At 38.3% G+C, this 19226-nt stretch overlaps 1 protein-coding gene across 1 annotated transcript in view; it reads left to right on the forward strand.

Moving 5' to 3' along the window:
- The window catches only part of nit2 (nitrilase family, member 2), a 36461-nt gene extending 20317 nt beyond the window's left edge, over positions 1 to 16144 (forward strand). The window contains exons 5-10 of the mRNA XM_059968635.1: positions 2844 to 2937; positions 4058 to 4132; positions 4769 to 4847; positions 8784 to 8882; positions 13714 to 13769; positions 15832 to 16144. Coding sequence (XP_059824618.1) covers positions 2844 to 2937; positions 4058 to 4132; positions 4769 to 4847; positions 8784 to 8882; positions 13714 to 13769; positions 15832 to 15923 — 495 coding nt within the window. The 3' untranslated portion in view covers positions 15924 to 16144. The remainder of the gene's footprint in view (positions 1 to 2843; positions 2938 to 4057; positions 4133 to 4768; positions 4848 to 8783; positions 8883 to 13713; positions 13770 to 15831) is intronic.
- Positions 16145 to 19226: the final 3082 nt, after the last annotated feature.

A 19226-nucleotide genomic window follows, 5' to 3' on the forward strand; every position in this document is an offset into this window, starting at 1 on the left:
AATTTAAAGTCAGCCCATAAACTAAAAGCAAAAAAATAAAAAGCAAAAGCATGAAAAAAGATCCCTCCCCCCTCCCCCCACCCTTTGAAAGAAAGCCAAGCGGCAGGCGCATAAACTAATACTAATATTACCCCCATTTCAAGATGGCAGCTCCATAAGAAAATTTTTTAAGAAAAAACTATATAACACCCCAATTAAAATATAGAGTTGCAAAAAAAAAAATATATATATATATATACCTACATATATATATATACACATACACATACACACCCATATCAGACAAATCAAAAAAAAACTAAAATAGTAAAACCAGAAAAATCATTAATAAAAAAAAATGCACATTAAAGTTTAAAAATGTGATACACCTTTAAAAAAGAAATTCCATATTCAGATACAAAGATGACGTTTCACAAGCCAAGACTTATGGGAAGAAGAAACGACATTTTGAGAAAGCCATATTACAAAATGTGAATATAAATTCAGCAATCTAATAAGAAAATATAGTAAAAAAGTTATCAAAATAGAATTTTTAAAAAAAAAAAAAGATTTAATAGACACTACAACATATATAAAAAAAAACTAAAGAAAAAGAATTCAAAACCTTTGTTCCATTTCTAAATACAGGCAAGCAAATAAACGCTTATAAAAAGTAAAGACTTATGGGAAGAAGAAACGACATTTTGAAAAAATAATTCATTGTTACAAAATACAAACGTGTATAAAAAAAGGATATTATAAAAATTAAAACAGCATCTATAAGCAATAATAATAGTAGTAAAAAAAAAGACCCAGACCCATAGTTCAAAATAAAAAGTTATAACCCAACTTCCAGGGTTAAAACTTAAAATGAAATGACATCCTCTCTCCAAAAAAAAATCTTCAATGTAACTCATAGTTCAAGTTGCACTAGAGGATCGATATTCTTCAACAAATTTCTTCGCTTCTTCAGGAGTGTTAAAAAAGTGTAGACTGTTGTCGGGCAGCACCATTCTAAGCTTCGCTGGATACATTAAAGCTTGTTTAAATCCAATCGAATGAATCTCTGCCATCACTGGTTTAAAAGCGATCCTGGCTTTCATTACTTCATACGAGTAGTCTTCAACTATTCGAAATGAATAATTTCTGTAGGAGATCATACCTTTTTTACGAGCTAATCGAATTAGAAGCTCTTTCTCACGAGGATAATGAAGGCGAACAATCACCGCTCGTGGTTTATCAGACACAGACGAAAACCTCGCAACTCTATGAGCGCGGTCAATAACAGGTTCATTTTTCAAACCTTCACCACCGAAAATTTCCCACAGTAATTTAGAGAAAAATTCAGTTAAATCACCGGACTCAACTTTTTCGGGAATTCCGATGATGCGCAAATTCTGTCTGCGAGAACGATTTTCAAGATCAGTAATTTTAAACTTGTACTGATCTAAAGTTTTAGCAGTCGACTCTATCTTCTTCTCTAACACTTCAATTGTACGTGCTTTTTCACAAATTGATTGTTCAAGAGTCGTGATCTTATTTCCATGCTGTTGAACCTCTAACGCCTGCGACTGAAACTTAGTTTCAAGCGATTTAACAACTCCTTCAAGATCGGATATTTTCGAAGTAATCCTCCTTTCCAAACTTAACAGTTTACTGTCCAATTTACCTTCTAGTCTGCCTTCCAGAGCCGCAAATTTAGCATCCAGTTTATTGTCCAATTTACTTTCCATACCCGCAAATTTAACATCCAGTTTAATGTCCAAAAGACCAGAAATTGCGTCGATGGATACAGGATCCTTAGCCGATTTCTTACTTGTAGCCATTTTAGGTTTGACAAGATTAGATCAACTATTATTTTAGGAAAAAAGGGTCAATCAAAGGTAGCAACTCATATGATTAAGTTCGAAAAGATCTAATTAAAGGGTGATTATAGTTAAAAAAATAAAGAGCGCCTAAAAGGCAGATGCTTACGTCGCCATCTTGAAACTCCACCCCCTGTGTTTTGTCATGCACTGTCAGACACTATTTTGGAAATGTATCTGAAGTGTCAAACCTATTTGGTATCTATTTTCATTGAAACTATATTTTATGACATTGATTTTAAAAATATGTTTTTAGCAGTAAGTGACTTCCAGCAGTCAAAAATAGTATATCAAGTTTAGGTTTTGTTGAGTGTGCTTGATTTTCATTTTAAATTGTTTGATTATTTCTCCAGAAACATTATAATCGTTTAGAATATTTTGATGGTGCCGGTCCTAGTGCGATATATATTCTTCAAAATAAAAGAGACTTTTACCTTGTTTCAGGGTGGTTTAGATCAAAGGCTCCTGAAGTACATGTATCTACCTCAGGGGATTTTCAATGTATCATTGGGGGAGAGACAGTGTAATGGAAAGTTTGTAATGTGGCATTGTCAAGGACTAAAACAGTTGGCAGCTGCAATGGCAAAGACTAAGTTAGTTGTTCCTCGGCAGAAGAGGGTAAGGCTATAAAATATAGGAGCAGAATTAGGCCATTTGGCCCATTGTGTCCGCTCTGCCATTTCATCCAATTTCCCTCTCAGCCTCAATCTCCCACCTTTTCCCCTTATCACTTCATGCCCTGACCAATCGGGAATCAAGATGAGGGGAGAAGTTGGGAAGATAAGTAATTTGCAATGGTCAGCAATGGTTTGAACAGATAGAGTACTACACCCGTAGTAGATGTTGTTTCTACAAGTTGAATCACGGCAGTGTCAGTGTTCATGAGCTTAAGCAAGCAATCACAGTAACATAAAAAAGTCATTAACCATTCAAAAAGTTAACTAAGTTCAACAGTCATGTTAAAGATCACTGACTGTCTGTGCTGTTTATTTGAACTAGATTCACTTGTTTGATATTCACGTTCCTGGAAAAATCCATTTCCAAGAATCCGAGACGCTTTCCCCCGGTGACTCGTTATGCACTTTTGATACACGTAAGTAAAAAGAAACAAGTTTTGATCTGCAATCCATTTACTGAACATTATTATATGTTTATTCTGTATTTAAAATAGAAATGTTGTCTTCAATTAACATATGATGCAGGTTAATATCAATTGTTTTTACATTGGATTTTGAGTAGGATTGTTGGATAGACAAAAAAGTCACTGTTGTAGATGACGATGGCAGATGTCAAGCATTAATCCACTGTGAATATTTAAAAGATAACGTTTTGAATAAAATATCAAGTTAGATCAATGTGTTCCAAGTCACCAACACACAAGACCTCAAAGGTGGGTGGCAGATTCCTGGGCTTGAATGGATGTGCAGTAGAGGGAATGCAATCAGATTGAATGTACCTCTCAAGGGCTCACTACTACTACATCCTGACAGTCAAGCATTCAAACTAAGGGATTTAAGTAATTGTTTTAAAAACAAACGTAGGTACATATTTACTTACACGTGTATTACTAGCTATTTCCAAGCATTACGATGGAATGTTTTGTGGTTTCTTTAAACTCTCCAATTTTCAGCGTAAAACTTAAATTCTTGTTCGTATTTTCCATAATTTAAAATATATCCCATGGAGATATTTTTTACTGTATGTTCCCTCCACCACACTCCCTAGAACGGGTTTCCATGGCCACTCAAGTATCACAAGAAAAAAAAATCGTGGCTCAGGTAAAATGAGCATTTAATGCTCCTGTATCATGTTCCATTTTTCTGCAACAATAGTCTCACGTTACTTCTCCACAGTCGCTTTATGCCTCCTTCCACGCTTTTACTTTGGGTGAAGCAGGCTGGCTGCATTGCATATTTGCCATGGGAGTTCAGGAAGTTACAGTGCAGAAGCCTGGTTCAAGGACAGTGTATCAAAGAACTTACATTCATGCTGACCATGATATGTATTTTCATACACATCGAGTACAGATGTGGACCTCTCTATACATACCTGTACTTTTATTTATGCATAATTCATTTGTAGATTTTATTCTTGCTTTCCTAAGTTATTGTATGTTATGTGTATTACTGTACTTTAGACCCTGGTCTGGAGTTTATTGTTAAATTACAATAAACTTGACATGCCTTGTGCATTATAATCTCTTTTCTGTACAGCTTACTGCAAAATGGGGATTGGGATCTGCTATGACATGAGGTTTGCAGAACTGGCTCAGCTTTACACCAAAAAAGGTAAGTAAATACTGATATTGTGACAAACAGAATTATTTTCTGTTCTGATATTATTATCAGGGGAGTGCTGGTGCTACAGGTTTTAAATGGAAGGTCCTTCTGCTCTTGGGAAGTTGGAATTTTCCTGATTTGTTGATCAAGATTTAATCTCAACTCAAAACAGATTATCTAGTCTTTTCTGTTCTTTTCGTTCGGAGTGGAGCCTAACTAGAGATATGTTTTTTTAATTTACACCAGTGACTACACTTGAGAGGTATGTTTGGCCCTGCAGTTCTTTGGGAACACCTAAAGATGCAAATTGACAGCATAAATGCAGTTTGGTTACATTACTAGTCACAGGCTTGAGGTTCATACTTGACATTAATCTTTTTGAAAACGAAACCATGGTCCTGTAAACTGAGCTTGTGATGCAGATCTCTGCCCCTCGCACCTGCCCCAACTCCTGGTTATGCTCTGGTCATCTTTCCACCTCCTGCAGCCAGATACTAAGGCAGAGCAGGTACAACATCCTGACCCTGTTGCAGGGCCTCAGACTAAAACACTGACATTTCCTTCCTGCAAATTGTTTGCTAATAATGTTTGGATGTGTTTTAACAGTAAATTGGAGAATATTTTTGTTTTGTTTGTGCTCTGCAGGCTGCCAGCTTCTAGTCTATCCAGGGGCATTCAACATGACAACAGGCCCAGCACATTGGGAGCTCCTACAAAGGGCAAGGTTAGCAATGTGAAATTGTGTGTGGACTGCCGATTTAAAACAATGCAGAAAATGCTGGCATACTCAGCAGGTTAACCTGCATCTAGGGAGTGAGAAATAGTGTTTAGGTAAATGAAATTTAAGATCGCCTATCTAAAATATTAACTGTTTTTCTCTCCACTGATGGTGCCTGACCTGCTGATTACCTTCAGCATTATTGTTTTTTTTTCCAGATTTTCTGCATTGTTTTGCTTGAGACAATATAGATAGTTGATAGATATAATTATGCAAATATTCAACATTAATCTTACTATCTGCTACTTCCACACTAATGTGATACTAATAGCAGTCATTCCCACAAACTCTAGAGATATTTTTCTTAATCGAGCAAGGCAGATTTACTTAATCTTCTCTTGTCACAATGCAGCTTGATTACCTTCAGTGGAGATCATTTTAAACAACTGCGAACACTGGGAAATTGAAACTGAAACAGAAAAGTCAAATACACACAGTTCTGGCTAATGAAAGCTTTGACATACGAGTTTTGCAACTTCACAAAAAATCTCAGTGAATTTGTAAACAAATTTTAAAGCAAGTTAAGATTCCCTTTGACAGAAGTTCAGGGTTAAGTGTGAGGCAAATCCAGTGTTTTGTAGCTAGCCAGTGTATTTGGCGCCTGACTGTACAGCTGTATGCACTCAAAGCCACATACCCAGCGATGCCTTCATCCTGTTGACCACCTTCATGTGTGGCTGCGTCTGGCTCTGTGTGAACGGGTACCATTATATGCTGCGGTTTGTGGAGAGAGACCTGGCCCCATCACCGCACAGTCCCATCCTTCTGGATGTCGCTACACCTCCTCCCCTTTGTGGAGGAGCTCTTCCAATCAAATATCTTTGGCTACAAGTCCATCAGGCAGTTGCTAGCATGAAATGTCCTGCAGACACCACAAGACAGGGACTCCATTGAGATGGTTTCTGTAGTGGTAGTTAATAGTGTTAGTCGTAGCCCACTCAGTTAGCCACTCCCACATGGGGGGAATTCACATACTGTACGAGCAGGGTTGTCAACAAAGTTCAATTGAATATCCTGCATGTTGGCATCCTGGTGTGCTCTGCACTCTCCCTCAATAATGAACACAACCATTTCCAGAGCAACTGTCCAGTCACCTGCTGGCAGAATACCTGTTTGCTAGAGCTCACCACTACGCATCAAGACTTCACCTGGTCAGATCTTCCTTTACGGACACGCTGCCTTTGGGACGCTTGTGGAGGGGAGGGGCGGGGTGTGGAAGAAGTGGAACTGCGGATTTGCAGTGTGGGTATGGAGAAGGACGCAGGGACTCAGTTCATCCCAAACGGTTCTGTAACACAGTACTCTGTGATCTGTGGGCATGCACAGAAACAGACATCAAGTGCTGCTGGAAGAGCATCAAGTCTGCGGTATCCCTGAGACTTGTTTTGCTGGAAGATCAACAAGCTGTCTGTGAAAGAGGGCTGCGGACTGGTGAAGAGTAGGCTGCACGAGTACACGGTGAGGGATGCACTGAAGTCTGGTGTGGCCCATGCCAAGGGCTACTTCTGCTTCGGTACATGGAGAGGCTGAGCCGGGTGCGGAAGCCCCTCAGGCACTGAGAGGGTGACCGAGGTGCTCTGGTTACCATTTTCGATAAAAAGCTAACACTACTGAATTTATTGACCATTATTTTGCTCTGTTTATTCTTCTGTTTATACCTTTTAATATGAGTACGGTTTACTTTTGAATTGAAGTATTCTGCAAGGCAGCGGTGATATTTTGGGCTGGAATTAGTCGGTGAGGCTGCAATGCTAATGCTTTGGACGTCTGCAGGAAATGGATTTGCCTGCTCCTGCAGGGTTGCTCGGGTTTGAGTGAGGTATTTCGCCGGGTGTTTGGATAGATTTACCATCAGGGTTGCTGGCATCTTCTGCTGGGTGGGAATGGGCATATTTCCAGGTGATTTCTGTCCCCAGCCCACCCTCATACTGCAGTAGTCAGGACAGGGCCGAGCTGAGCAGGCTCACCTGAATTAGTGAGGCCAGCTGTCTCTCCCGTCACAGCCGTTTCGACTTCCACTCACTGTAGTGGTTTATTTTCAGCAGTTACAAACAGTTCTCAGGAACAAAACCCTTTCATAATCCAGGAACTGTCTGTATTTGTAAAGAGAAAGAGCAGTTTATTCTTTAGACATAGACTTTGTCAGAACTGGAAATCCGAGAACAACTTCCAAGAACTGAAGTCAAGAAAGGAGTGGAGTGAGATAAACAAGATCAGGAAGAGCAACCAAAAAAAAAAGTTAATAATCAACAAAACAATTGAACCTGCCCACATCCACTTCCTTCCTAACACTGTTAAACTTGTTTTGTTAATTGCATTTACAGTCCAGTAACAGAAAAATTATGCTTTTGACATTGGGAGAGTTTTCCCAAGGTTGGGATATTAATAATAAAAGGACATAGGTTTAAGGTGAGAGGGAGGAATTTTAAAAAGGATCTGAGTTTATTTTTTTGTGTATAGTGATTTATATCTAAAACAAACTGCCAGAGAATGTGGTGGAATCACATACTGTTGCTGTGTTTGAGGTATTTTGCCTGACAGTTGAAAAGGCAAGGCCTAGGAAGATATGGACCAAATGTGGATAAATGTGCCATGGTTATGCTTCATCAAATGGCCTGTATTTATGCTGTATGATTCTACATCTCTCTGAAATGTAAGAAAGAAGCACTTTAAAGAATTGACCTTGGGATTTGGGAGGCTGAGGCAGGCCAGTATTTCTTCTCCATCCCATTGCCCCATGACCTTGGTCTTTGATTTCTTGAACAGCTTTCTTTAGATCATTTACTTGCTCTTACAAAATGTGACAAGTGGAATATTATTTTAGATATTGGCATAAGTCCAAAGAAATGGATTTGGGAGCAGGCCATTTGGGCCTTCCGTGTTTGCTGTGTGATTCAATAAAATCGTGGTTGAATTTTTATCTCAGACCATTTTCCTGTGCTAACCCTTTTCCTCTGATTTGTTAGTACCCAAATATTTATCTGACCATCTGTATTACCCAGCATTCAAATGTGAGATTTGTAGGCATCAAAATTACCTCGACGCCTTTGTTGCCCCTTACAGGAGATGGACATGGTGATAATCTTCTATCTCTTCACCTTCAGTTTGTGTTGGGCATGAAATTCCACTCTGGAGCTCACCACAGCTGGAGTGGGTCACTAGTGGAGGAATGGGGGAGATTCAGTGCCTTGCTCACTCAAATCCTCGATTATTTTCCAGCAAGGCATTTTAATTTCTCCCTCTATACATCAAATATGTGTGTTTGGGAAAGTCATCTTTCAACTCTTTAATGCTTTCTGTTGGAATACATCATCCTGCCTTAACACTGGAATGTTTGAGAATGGGTGAACCCCTGTCTGTTCTCACCACAGCAACATGGCAGTTGTACCTTCCTCCTGTTTTCTAACTTCCATCACTATGATGTACTTAAAACCTTGCTTGTGCAAAATGCTACCTCACACATACTTTTTTAAAAAAAAAAATGATATTCTGCAGATGCTGGAAATCTAGAGTAACACACACAAAATACTGAAGTGACTCAGCGGGTCAGACAGCATGGACGGAAAGGAATTAAAAGATGACATTTCAGGCCAAGGCCCTTCATCAGAACTGAGACCTGATGCTGTCTGACCTGACGAATTCCTCCAGTATTTTGTGTGTGCTCCCTCACGTAAGCACGGTCGTTTTAAGCAGGCCAGGCACCTATTCCATTAGATGAATTTGGGCCTGCTTCCTCCACCAGCAGGAATTACATGATGCTTAGTTTAAAAATACAGGTAGCCTCATGACTGAACTAATGGATATATCATGGCAATAAAAACATTGAAATACAGAATATAAGCAAAGCCTACAAAGTAAAATTTCTCTTTCTTCTGTTTGCAGGGCTGTTGACAACCAGGTGTACGTAGCATCAGTATCACCTGCCCGAAGTGAGAAAAGTTCTTATGTGGCCTGGGGTCACAGCACTGTAGTTAACCCATGGTACGTACTTAACAGGGTAATTGTCATGAAGAAACCCATTTGGAACATCAACTAGTCATCCACCCACAAAGTCGTTTGTCTTGTAGTATTCTGTTCTGTTCTATCTTTTTTTACCCACTTGCTTTCTCCAGTTACGTAATCACTTTGGCCCATAATGTTGTGCCAGCCTTTTAACCTACTCCAAGATCAATTTAAAGCTTCCGTCCTGCAGAGCCCTCCGATTTTATCATCCATGTGCCTGTCTAAGAGTCTCTTAAATGTCCCTAATGTATTTGCCTCTAACACTACCCCTGGCAGCCAATTTTCCCTCTAATTTGTAATGACCACTGTGTGCGAAAATCACGTACTGTGCAATTTTTTGCCCAGTGACAACATGAGCACACTGAATAATTTCTGCAATAAAAACAGTATTAAAAAAAATGCCAGTTCTGAAATCTGCAGACAAATCATTGCAAACTCCACGTTGTTTACATCAGAAAAGGAAATGTGATTGTGTACGATAGTGAAATATATTTAACGTGCTAATGAGGTTGAGTGTGACAACCTTTTGTGCGCAGTTTAAATTCCTTTGTTCACTAGTGGCAAAAGGTGTGTGCACACATACACCTTAGAGGGAACATTGCTGACAATGCGTGCTGCCCACCCACCACTCTGTGTAAAAGAAAAAGGGATGCCTACCTCTGACGTTTGCCCTATACTTTCCTCCAGTCACCTTAAAATGACACCCTTTCATATTACCTATTTCTGCCCTAGGGAAAAGATGCTGGCTGTCTACTCTTTTCGTGCCTTTTTAACATCTTATACACCTCAATCAAGTCACCTGTCATCTTCCTTCACTCGAAGTGAAAAGCCCTAGCTCACTCAGCCTTTCCTCAAAAGATACATTCTCTAATCAGGGCAGCGTCCTGTGCATCTTCTTTAAAGCTTCCACATCGGTCCTATAAAGTGGGAACCAAAACTTTTCTTCTGTTGTTGAGATTTAAAGTAATGTTCAGAACTTTTTAATGTACAGTTTAGCATGTTTATCTTTCAAATTACTTTTTAAATAAGTGTTCTGATAGTGAGAAGCCTTTAGTTGCACCACAGATTTCAAACACTAGAGAACTCCAGCTGTTGAGAGTCTCTGTTTATATATGAACAGAATTCTTTTACTCATGTATTCTGTCATTTTGGGTATATAGTTTTTAGATTGCTAATTGGTATTTGTTTCAGCATTTAACTTACTGGACATAATAATTGGGGGCAGCCAACGGCACTTCAGTCCTGTTCTGCCATTCACCAAGATCATGGATGATCAACCTCGATACCTTTTTACTGCATGATCCCTATGCTCCTTGGTTCCCTAAATATCCAAGAACCTGCATTATTCCAGTGAATTACTTGCACATCACTCTCCAAATTCAGTGGCTGGGCTGTAGGATAGAGAACTCCAAAGATTTGCTACCCTCTAGAAAAAAGTTTCCTCATCCCAGGTCTAAATAATCTTTATTTCGACATTGGATTTGAGACTCCGTGGTGAGGAGAAGTGTCCTCCCTGCATCCACTCTGTTGAGCTCTGTAACAACTTAGTTAGCTTCTAGAAGCTTATTTCCCATTCTTCTAAACAACACAATCTCTCGTTAAAAAGCATGCTTGCCATCTTGTAATCAGAATGATGAACCTTTGATGCCTTCCTTGTATGGCAAGTGTTTCCTCTTTAAAAAGATTAAGACTGTACACAATACACTTGGTACGTTCTCATCAGGGCCCTGGACAGAAATCTCTTTATCTTTGGACTTAAATCTTCCCACAGAAATAGTTAACCTACCATTTACCCTCCGAACAGGTTGCTCCACCTGCATGTTAGATTAGTGACCTGTGTACCCAGATTCCCCCGAATATCAACATTCGTAATCTGTCGTAACTTCTAAAATAAAACGAAACACTCAGCAGATTGGGTAGCACTTGTGAGAAGGGAAACAAGAGTCAGTGCTTCAGGTTGAAGATGCTTTGTCAGAACTGGAAAAGATTGAGAAATCAAGTTAAATTTAAATGGCAGAGGAAGTTGACAAGGGATAGAAGTCCCAGTATGTTAAAGGGAGCAGAGAAGTAAGTATTCCGTGAGCCACATCCATATTTCCAAATAGTTACTCAGCTGTTTCACTGTCTTTTTTAATTTAGTTTTTATTATTATGTATTATAATGCACTGCTGCTGCATAATAACAAATTTCACCACATATGCCAGTGATATTAAAACTGACTCTGATTCTGATGTGTTCTTCATCATAAGTTCCCTTTCCCCTTTACACAAGGGCCATTCTCTTCATGATTCCATGGCCAGCTCAGTCCTCCTCACACACCTTGCCCTGTCCCTTGGCACTTTTGCCTTTAATGCTAGGTGTTGAAGTAGCAGGACTTTATACTTCCTCCCTCACCACCTTTCAGAGAACTTGCAACCTTGTCAGTTTCATTCTGTTCTTGTGACTGGGCCTCCTCTCCAATAGTGAAACCTAACATAGACTAGGCATCTAATTTGCAAAGTGTCTGCATTCCATTCTCATCTTGAGCTTCCATTTGCATGTTTTTATAACTCCCACAACCCCACTGTCCCTTTAAATCCTCGGATCTACTTGAACCATTCCAGAATCTATATCATTCTGCAAGTGGATAACCAATGACTCTATTTCAACTCTTTTGGATCTCTGGACATAGATCATTAGGTCCTTAGGGTGAAATGTATTTTAGTCAACAATAGATTTGTATACATATAGTACAGTTGAGAATACCTCATCTGAAATTCCAAACTCCGAAAACCTCCAAAATCTGAAACTTCTTTTGACTGCTCACATGACATCACAAACAGAAAATTTCACACGGCACTGGGAAGGTACCCAGGGAGTATACAGATCTCTGCACAGACATTTCTGTGAAGTGACCTTACATGTGTAATGAACATAAGTTAATGAAAAATAGAAAACATTGTATAAAGTGAAAAATGAACATCTCAATTGTGTATTGAAAGAGTGGATTCATCAGTGTCGGAGTGAGCATATGCAGCTTAACAGTATGCTGATCATAAACCAAGCAAAGATCTATCATGATGAACTGAAAATTGAAGGTAATTGTGAATATTCAGCAGGCTGATTGCAGACATTCAAGAAAAGGCACGACATTAAACTTCTAAAGGATTTATGCTGCTAAGGCATCTGATCACGAAAAGCAGCAGAGAAATTCATTGCTGAGTTTATCAAGCTCGTCACTGATAAGAATCAAACATGCTGAATGACTGTATCAGCAGGTGTGTGATGAACAGGACTGCTTACCAATAGCACATAAATTCAGTCAGAAATGATAGTGGTTCCAAGCAATTTCATTTTATTTTTATATATATAGATATATATATATATATATATCAAAATTCAAAAAAATCCGAAATCCAAAAGACTTCCAACCCCAAGCATTGTAATGAGACTGAAGTCTGTTACTGTTTTATTCTTAACTATGTCAGTGCATTCATAGAATATATTATTTCCAGTGTATTTATCATTTAGATTCACAAGATTCATTCTGAATTTCTAGACTTTGACTTTTTAATTGACTGTACCCTTCAATTCAGTCTAGAGATGAAAAGGAGCACCTAGTCGTGATTTCCTCCTCAATTGTTAAACATTATACTTAAGTATAAATCCGATTTCCAAGTAACTGCAATAGCCTTTTTGGCTACTGCCAATGCAATTTTTATGAACTCTTTCTGATATTTGTTCAATTTGGGTTTCGGTTTTATCCCTTCAATATCACCTGGTAAGAATAATATTGGATTGTGTGAAAGCTGTGTTCCAATAATTTGTTCCAGTAAAACTCTTATATTTGTCCAAAAAGGTTGAATTTTAAAACAAGACCAAGTAGAGTATAAAAAAAGTACCAATTTCTTGATTACATCGAAAACATTGATCAGATAAATTTGAATATAATCTGTTTATTTTTTGTGGTGTAATATATAATTGATGTAAAAAGTTATATTGTACTAATCTTAGTCAAACATTTATTCTATTTGTCATACTGTCAAGACATAATCTTGACCAACTTGTTTCAATTTTAATATTCAAATCAGTTTCCCATTTTTGTCTTGACATATGAATTCCTTGTTTAATTGCCTGTTTTTGAATCAAATTATACATACCAGAAATAATTTTTAAAATTTATTTAAGTATAGATCATCGGAAGAACGAAATTTTCAGCTGCATTCCACTTGAAAAAACTACTTATAATTTAAGAAATAAATATGATATATTTCTGAAAATTTGGTTCCCTTATTATTTACAAAAGATAGAATTAAATATATAGGTGCTCCGAAGATAAAATTATTGGTCATCTGGGGAAAGAAACATATGTATACATTAAAGCTAATTTGAACTCCATGGAGCATGTGGAGATCTTCCAATATCCAGGCACTCCTCCTTTCTTTTTTTTTTCTTTTTTTTTCTCTTTTTCTTTTATATAGGGATATGTTAGGGGGAGGGGAGAGGGTTGATATATATTTTTTTTCCTTCTATTTTGTAACCCATCTGAAAATCCAATTAAAAAAAAATTAATTGTTAAACATTGGACAATCGTGGCTCAGAAAGTAAAATGGTCAACTGAATTTTCCTGTCGAACAAAACTGACTAATATAGAATGAAGAACAGAAGTACAATGAGTACTTGTACAAATTTATCAAAAGTCCTTCTGGAGGTTCATGGGATTTTAAAATGGTTTCCTTTTGAAAAGTACAATAGTAAAAAAAGCTCTTTGCTTACCAAACAAAGATACGGTCAAATACTGTCTCTGAATGTCTGCTTTATTCATTTACAGGGGTGAAGTTATAGCCAAGGCTGGTTCTGAAGAAACTATCGTATATGCAGATATAGGTGAGATTCATAAGTAAAAGTGCTACTACCGAGAAGTTAACATCGTATCGGATTAATAGTTCAGTGTGCAGAATTGTTAACCTCCTCCTCTGTTGCTTTCTTTACTTGCACAGTTGCTAATAGGTTCAGATTAGTGCCAGAACTTTTCTAGAAAAAAAATGAACAGCCCGAATTGAATAATCCCTGTTCACTCTGTATTGTCCCTGTGGGAAGTAATTTTTGTGTTTAACTGGATTTTACTGTCATGTAAATTGTCTTAATGTCTTCTTCATGTGATGGTATTAGAAATTCATGCACAAGACAGACTTAACTTTTTGGATCCACATTTCTCAAAAAGTATATATATTTTGGAAGTTTTAAACTCAAAGGGTTAATTAGAAATGCATTTCAAAAAAGTCTAAAACACTAATTTCCAAAGAAATCCCAGGACTTGCAAGGATAAACATATCATTTCCTTGGGAACCTGAATGGAATTCAATCATTTAAAATATTTTCATATCAATAATCTGGATTAATTATTTTCTGCTGCTGGTTTGTAGAACACTGTAACACCTATGTGCAAAAGGGACAAGCCTCACCTGAACCTGAGGGGAACCAATATCCTTGCATGCAGGGTTGCTGGAGCTGTTGAGGAGGGTTTAAACTAATTTGGAAGGGGGAAGGGAACTGAAGTGACAGGGCCGAGGATAGGGATGTTGGTTTACAAGCAGAGGTAGTACAGAGTGAGGCTGTCAGGAATGACAGGCAGATGATCAGGCAAAAGTACAGTCAGTGGGATGGATTGCAGTGTAAAGGGGAAACAAAATTGAAAATACAAGACTATATATATTTGAATGCATACGGAATATGGAATAAGGTAGATGATCCTTAGTTAAAGATTGGCAGGTATGAAGCTGTGGGTATCACAGAGTCATGGCTGAAAGATGATTGTAGTTGGGAGTTTTATATCCAAGGATGCACAGTCTATTGAAAGATCAATTTGCAGGTTGATTCGATAGTAAAGAGAGTGAAACCAATGTTGGCATTCATTTCCAGAGGACTAGAATATAAAAGGAAGGATGTAATGTTGAGGCTTTATTAAAGCACTGGTGAGGCTTCAGTTGGAGTACTGTGAGCAGTTTCGGCCCCTTATTTAAGAAAGGATGTGTTGACATTGGAGAGGGTTCAGAAGAGGTTCACAAGAATGATTCCGGGAATAAGCAGCGATTGATGGCTCTGGGCCTGTACTCACTGGAGTTCAGAAGAATGAAGGCGTATCTCATTGAAAGTCATTGAATGTCGAAAGGCCTAGATAGAGCATATGTGGAGGATGTTTCCTTTGATGGTGGAGTCTAAGACCAGAGGGCATAGCCTCAAAAGAGAGGGAAGTCCATTTAGAACAGAGATGAAGATGAAATTTCTTTGCCAGAGGGTGGTGACTCTGGAATTCATTGCCTATGGAGGCCAGAGCACTCGGTGCATTTAAGGTGTGAAAGGTTAAGGGGAGATGGGAGAGGTGTATAAGATGATGAGGGGCATTGATCGTGTGGATAGTCAGAGGCTTTATCCCCAGGGCTGAAATGGCTCATGAGAGGGCACGGTTTTAAGGTACTTGGAAGTAGGTACAGAGGCGATATCAGGGATAAATTTTTTGTGTAGATAGAGTTGAATGCATGGAATGGGCTGCCGGTGATGGTGGTGGAGGAGGGTACAATAGGGTCTTTTAAGAGACTTCTGGAGCTTAGAAAAATAGAGGGCTGTGGGTAACCCTAGGTAATTTCTAAAGTAAGTACATGTTTGGCACAGCATTGTGGGCCGAAGGGCCTGTATTGTGCTGTAGATTTTCTATGTTTCTATTTTTTATGTTAATGGGGTTGAGTGGGAAAAGGATCATCCATGATGAAATGGCGGAACAGACTCAATGGGCTGAATGGCCTAATCTCATCTGTTTTATGGTTTTACGGTCATATGATTTATCTTGTACACTTAAGCAAACTATTTTTTAGTAAGTTTTCTATTTTGGAAGATAATGTATTATAAAATGAAGTTACTACATTCAGCTTCTTTATTTTCCATGGAACAGATCTGAAATACCTTTCGGACATTCGACAGCAGATACCAATTCTCATGCAGAAACGGCATGACCTGTACAGTGTGCAGGAAATGAAAGACTGAGGATTGCACATATGGATCAGGTCTTTGTCAGAATTAGGATCGAGACAATACAGATTTTCCAATTATTTCAAAAATTTGTGAATGGATCTTAAACTCACCTGGATTTAAGAGTATATGCACTGCACTTTTCACAGCTTTTTTATGTACGGAATTTTGGATAATGACTGAATTGTAATATTGTTACCAGTTTTAATTGAAATAAATCCCATGATTTAAGATGATTGTGTATGAATCACAAGCTTTGTGTTGTTATCTTTTAATAAGGATGCTTTGTATACAATTAAAATTATGCCAATGGGGATAGATTGTTGATATTACATTAATTATTAATCCTGGAAGGCTGGTTTACTTTTAGCACTGAAAATTAATATCATTAAAAAGAGCTATTATATTTTTATCTTCAAGATAGCAAAGGATTTTATAATTAGATACTGTCATTTTGCATTAATAGAACTGTGAACAGTAGATAGATACATACAGTGTCTATAAAAAGTATTCACCTTCTTTGAAGTTTTCATGTTTTATTGTTTTACTGCATTGAATCACAGTGGATTTAATTGGATTTTTTGAGGCTGAACAGAAAAGACTCATGTCAAAGTGAAAACAAATTTCTGCAAACTGGTCTAAATTTATTACAATTACTAAACACAAAATAATTGATTGCCTAAATCAGTATTTAGTAGATGCACCTTTGACAGCAATTACAGCCTTGAATCTATGTGGATTGGTCTCTACCAGCTTTGCACATCTGGAAACTGTAATTTCCCCCCCCCCCCCCCCCATTCTTCTTTACAAAACTGCTCAAGCTCTGTCAGATTGCATGAGAATTGTGAGTGAACAGCCATTTTCAAGTTCCTGCCACAAATTCTCAATTGGTTTGAGGTCTGGACTCTGACATGGGTACTCCAGGATATTAACTTTGTTGTTTTTAACCATTCTTGTGTAGCTTTGGCTTTATGCTTGGGGTCCTTGTCTTGCTGGAAAACAAATATTCTCACAAGTCACAGTTCTCTTGCAAACCGCATCAAGTGTTCCTCCAAGATTTCCCAGTATTTTGCTGCATTCATTTTACCCTCTACCTTCATCAGCCTTCCAGGATCCCCACAGCATGATGCAGTCACCACCATGCTTCATGGTAGGGATTGTGTGTTTTTGATAATGTGCAGTGTTTGGATTGCCAAAAAGCTCAATTTTTGTGTCATCAGACCATAGAACTTCCTTCCAGCTGACTTCAGAGTCACCACATGCGTTCTGGCAAACTCTAGCCAAGATTTCATGTGAGTTTTTCCCAACAGTGGCTTTCTCTTTGCCACTCTTCCATAAAGCTGTGACTGTTGAAGCACCCATTCTCTCTCTCCTCAGCCACTGAAGCTTGTAACTCCTCTAGGGTTGTCATAGGTCCCTTGTTGGCCTCCCTCACTAGTCCCCTTCTTGTATGATTATTCAGCTTTTGAGGACTACCTGCTCTAGGCAGATTTACAGCTGTGCCATATTCCACTTCTTGATGAGTGACTTAACTGTAACTTCAAGGGATATTCAGTGACTTGTAAATTTTCTTGTATCCATCTCCTGACTTGTGCTTTTCAATAACCTTTTCTCAGTTGCTTGGAGTGTTTTTTGTCCTCATGGTATAGTTTTGCCAGGATACTGACTCACCAACAGATGGACCTTCCAGATATAAGTGTACTTTTACTACAGTCAATTGAAACACTGACTGCACACAGGTCTCCAAAAACAGATCTCCATTTAACTAACTATGTGACTTCAAAAACCAATTGGCTGCACCAGTGATGATTTAGTGTGTTATATTAAAGGGGGTGAAAACTTGTGCAATCAATTATTTGGTGTTTTATATTTGTAATTAATTTAAATCACTTTGACGAGATCTGTTTTCACTTTACCACAAGAGTCTTTTGCTGTTGATCAGTGTCAGAAAAGCCAAACTAAATCCCTAAATCCACTGTGATTCAATGTTGTAAAACACTAAAACATGAAAACCTTCGGGGGGGGGGGGAATACATTTTTTAGTTTATTCGTGTACTTACTGTTTGTCTCTACCATCACCCTAGGCAGTGCATCCTCTGTATAAAAAATAATTGCCTTGCACATCTTTTCTGAACTCGCGTTAAGTCCATGCCCTCTGTTACCAGAGTTTTCAACATCGGGAAATAAATACTGGCTCCCTACTCCCATGATTTTATGAACCTCTATCATATCTTCACTCAGCTTTCAGTGCCCCAGAGAAAACAGCTCAAATTTGACCAACTTCTCCTTGTAGCATGTGCCCTGTAAACCTCTTCTGCACCCTCTCCAAAGCCTTCGCAAACTTCCCATTAGGGAATGCAATACTCCAGATGCGGCCTGACTAGAGTTCATTATAAAGCTGCACCATTACTTCCTAACTCTTGAATCCAGTTCCTCAACTAACAAAGTCAAGTATGCCATATGCCTCTTTACCATCCTATCAATCTCTGAAGCTACTTTGAGGGAGCTATGGACTTGGACCACACAATCCCTCTGCACATCAACACTGTTAAGATTACTTACACCATCAGTGTACTTCCTCTTTACATTTGATCTTTCAAAGTGCAGCACTTCACATTTGGCTCTTTCCTTCACTCATCTGTACCTGATCTATATCCCAGTATTCTCTGTTAACAATACCACCAAACTTTCAATGTAATAATCAGCAAACTTAATAACTCACCCATCTATGTTTTCACTGTGTGTGTGTGTGTGTGTATATATATTTTTTATTTATATATATATATATATTTCATAAACAGTAGAGATCACAGTACAGGTATCTGTGGAACATTTCTACACACAGACTTCCAGCCAGAATAAGTCCCATCAACCACTACCCGCTGCTTTCTATCAGCAAGTCAATTTTGAATCGAAATTGCTAATTCACTGTGGATCTTCTGAATGAGCCTCCCATGAGGGACCTCTCAAACACCTCGCTAAAATCCATTTAAATAACATCCAGAACTCTACCTTTCTTAATCACCTTTGTCAGCTCTTTGAAAAATTCAGATCAAGTTAGTAACTCACAATTTGGCCTGAACAAAGCCATGCTGACTGTCCCCAATTAAGCCATGGCTTTCAAACTGCTCATAAAACCTATCCCTAAGATTCCTCTCCAGTAACTTACCTACCATTACCAAGGTGTTTTCACCCACATAGCTGCTGCTCCTGGAATTTTTTATTTGTGTTTTGCACTACATCCTCTGTAAACTCTACGGACTGTTCTGCCTGAAAATCCCAGGTCAACAGTGTATGAGATTCTCAAACCACCCTGTT

Source organism: Hypanus sabinus, chromosome 4 (assembly GCF_030144855.1).
Source record: "Hypanus sabinus isolate sHypSab1 chromosome 4, sHypSab1.hap1, whole genome shotgun sequence".
NCBI classification, from domain to species: Eukaryota; Metazoa; Chordata; class Chondrichthyes; order Myliobatiformes; family Dasyatidae; genus Hypanus; species Hypanus sabinus.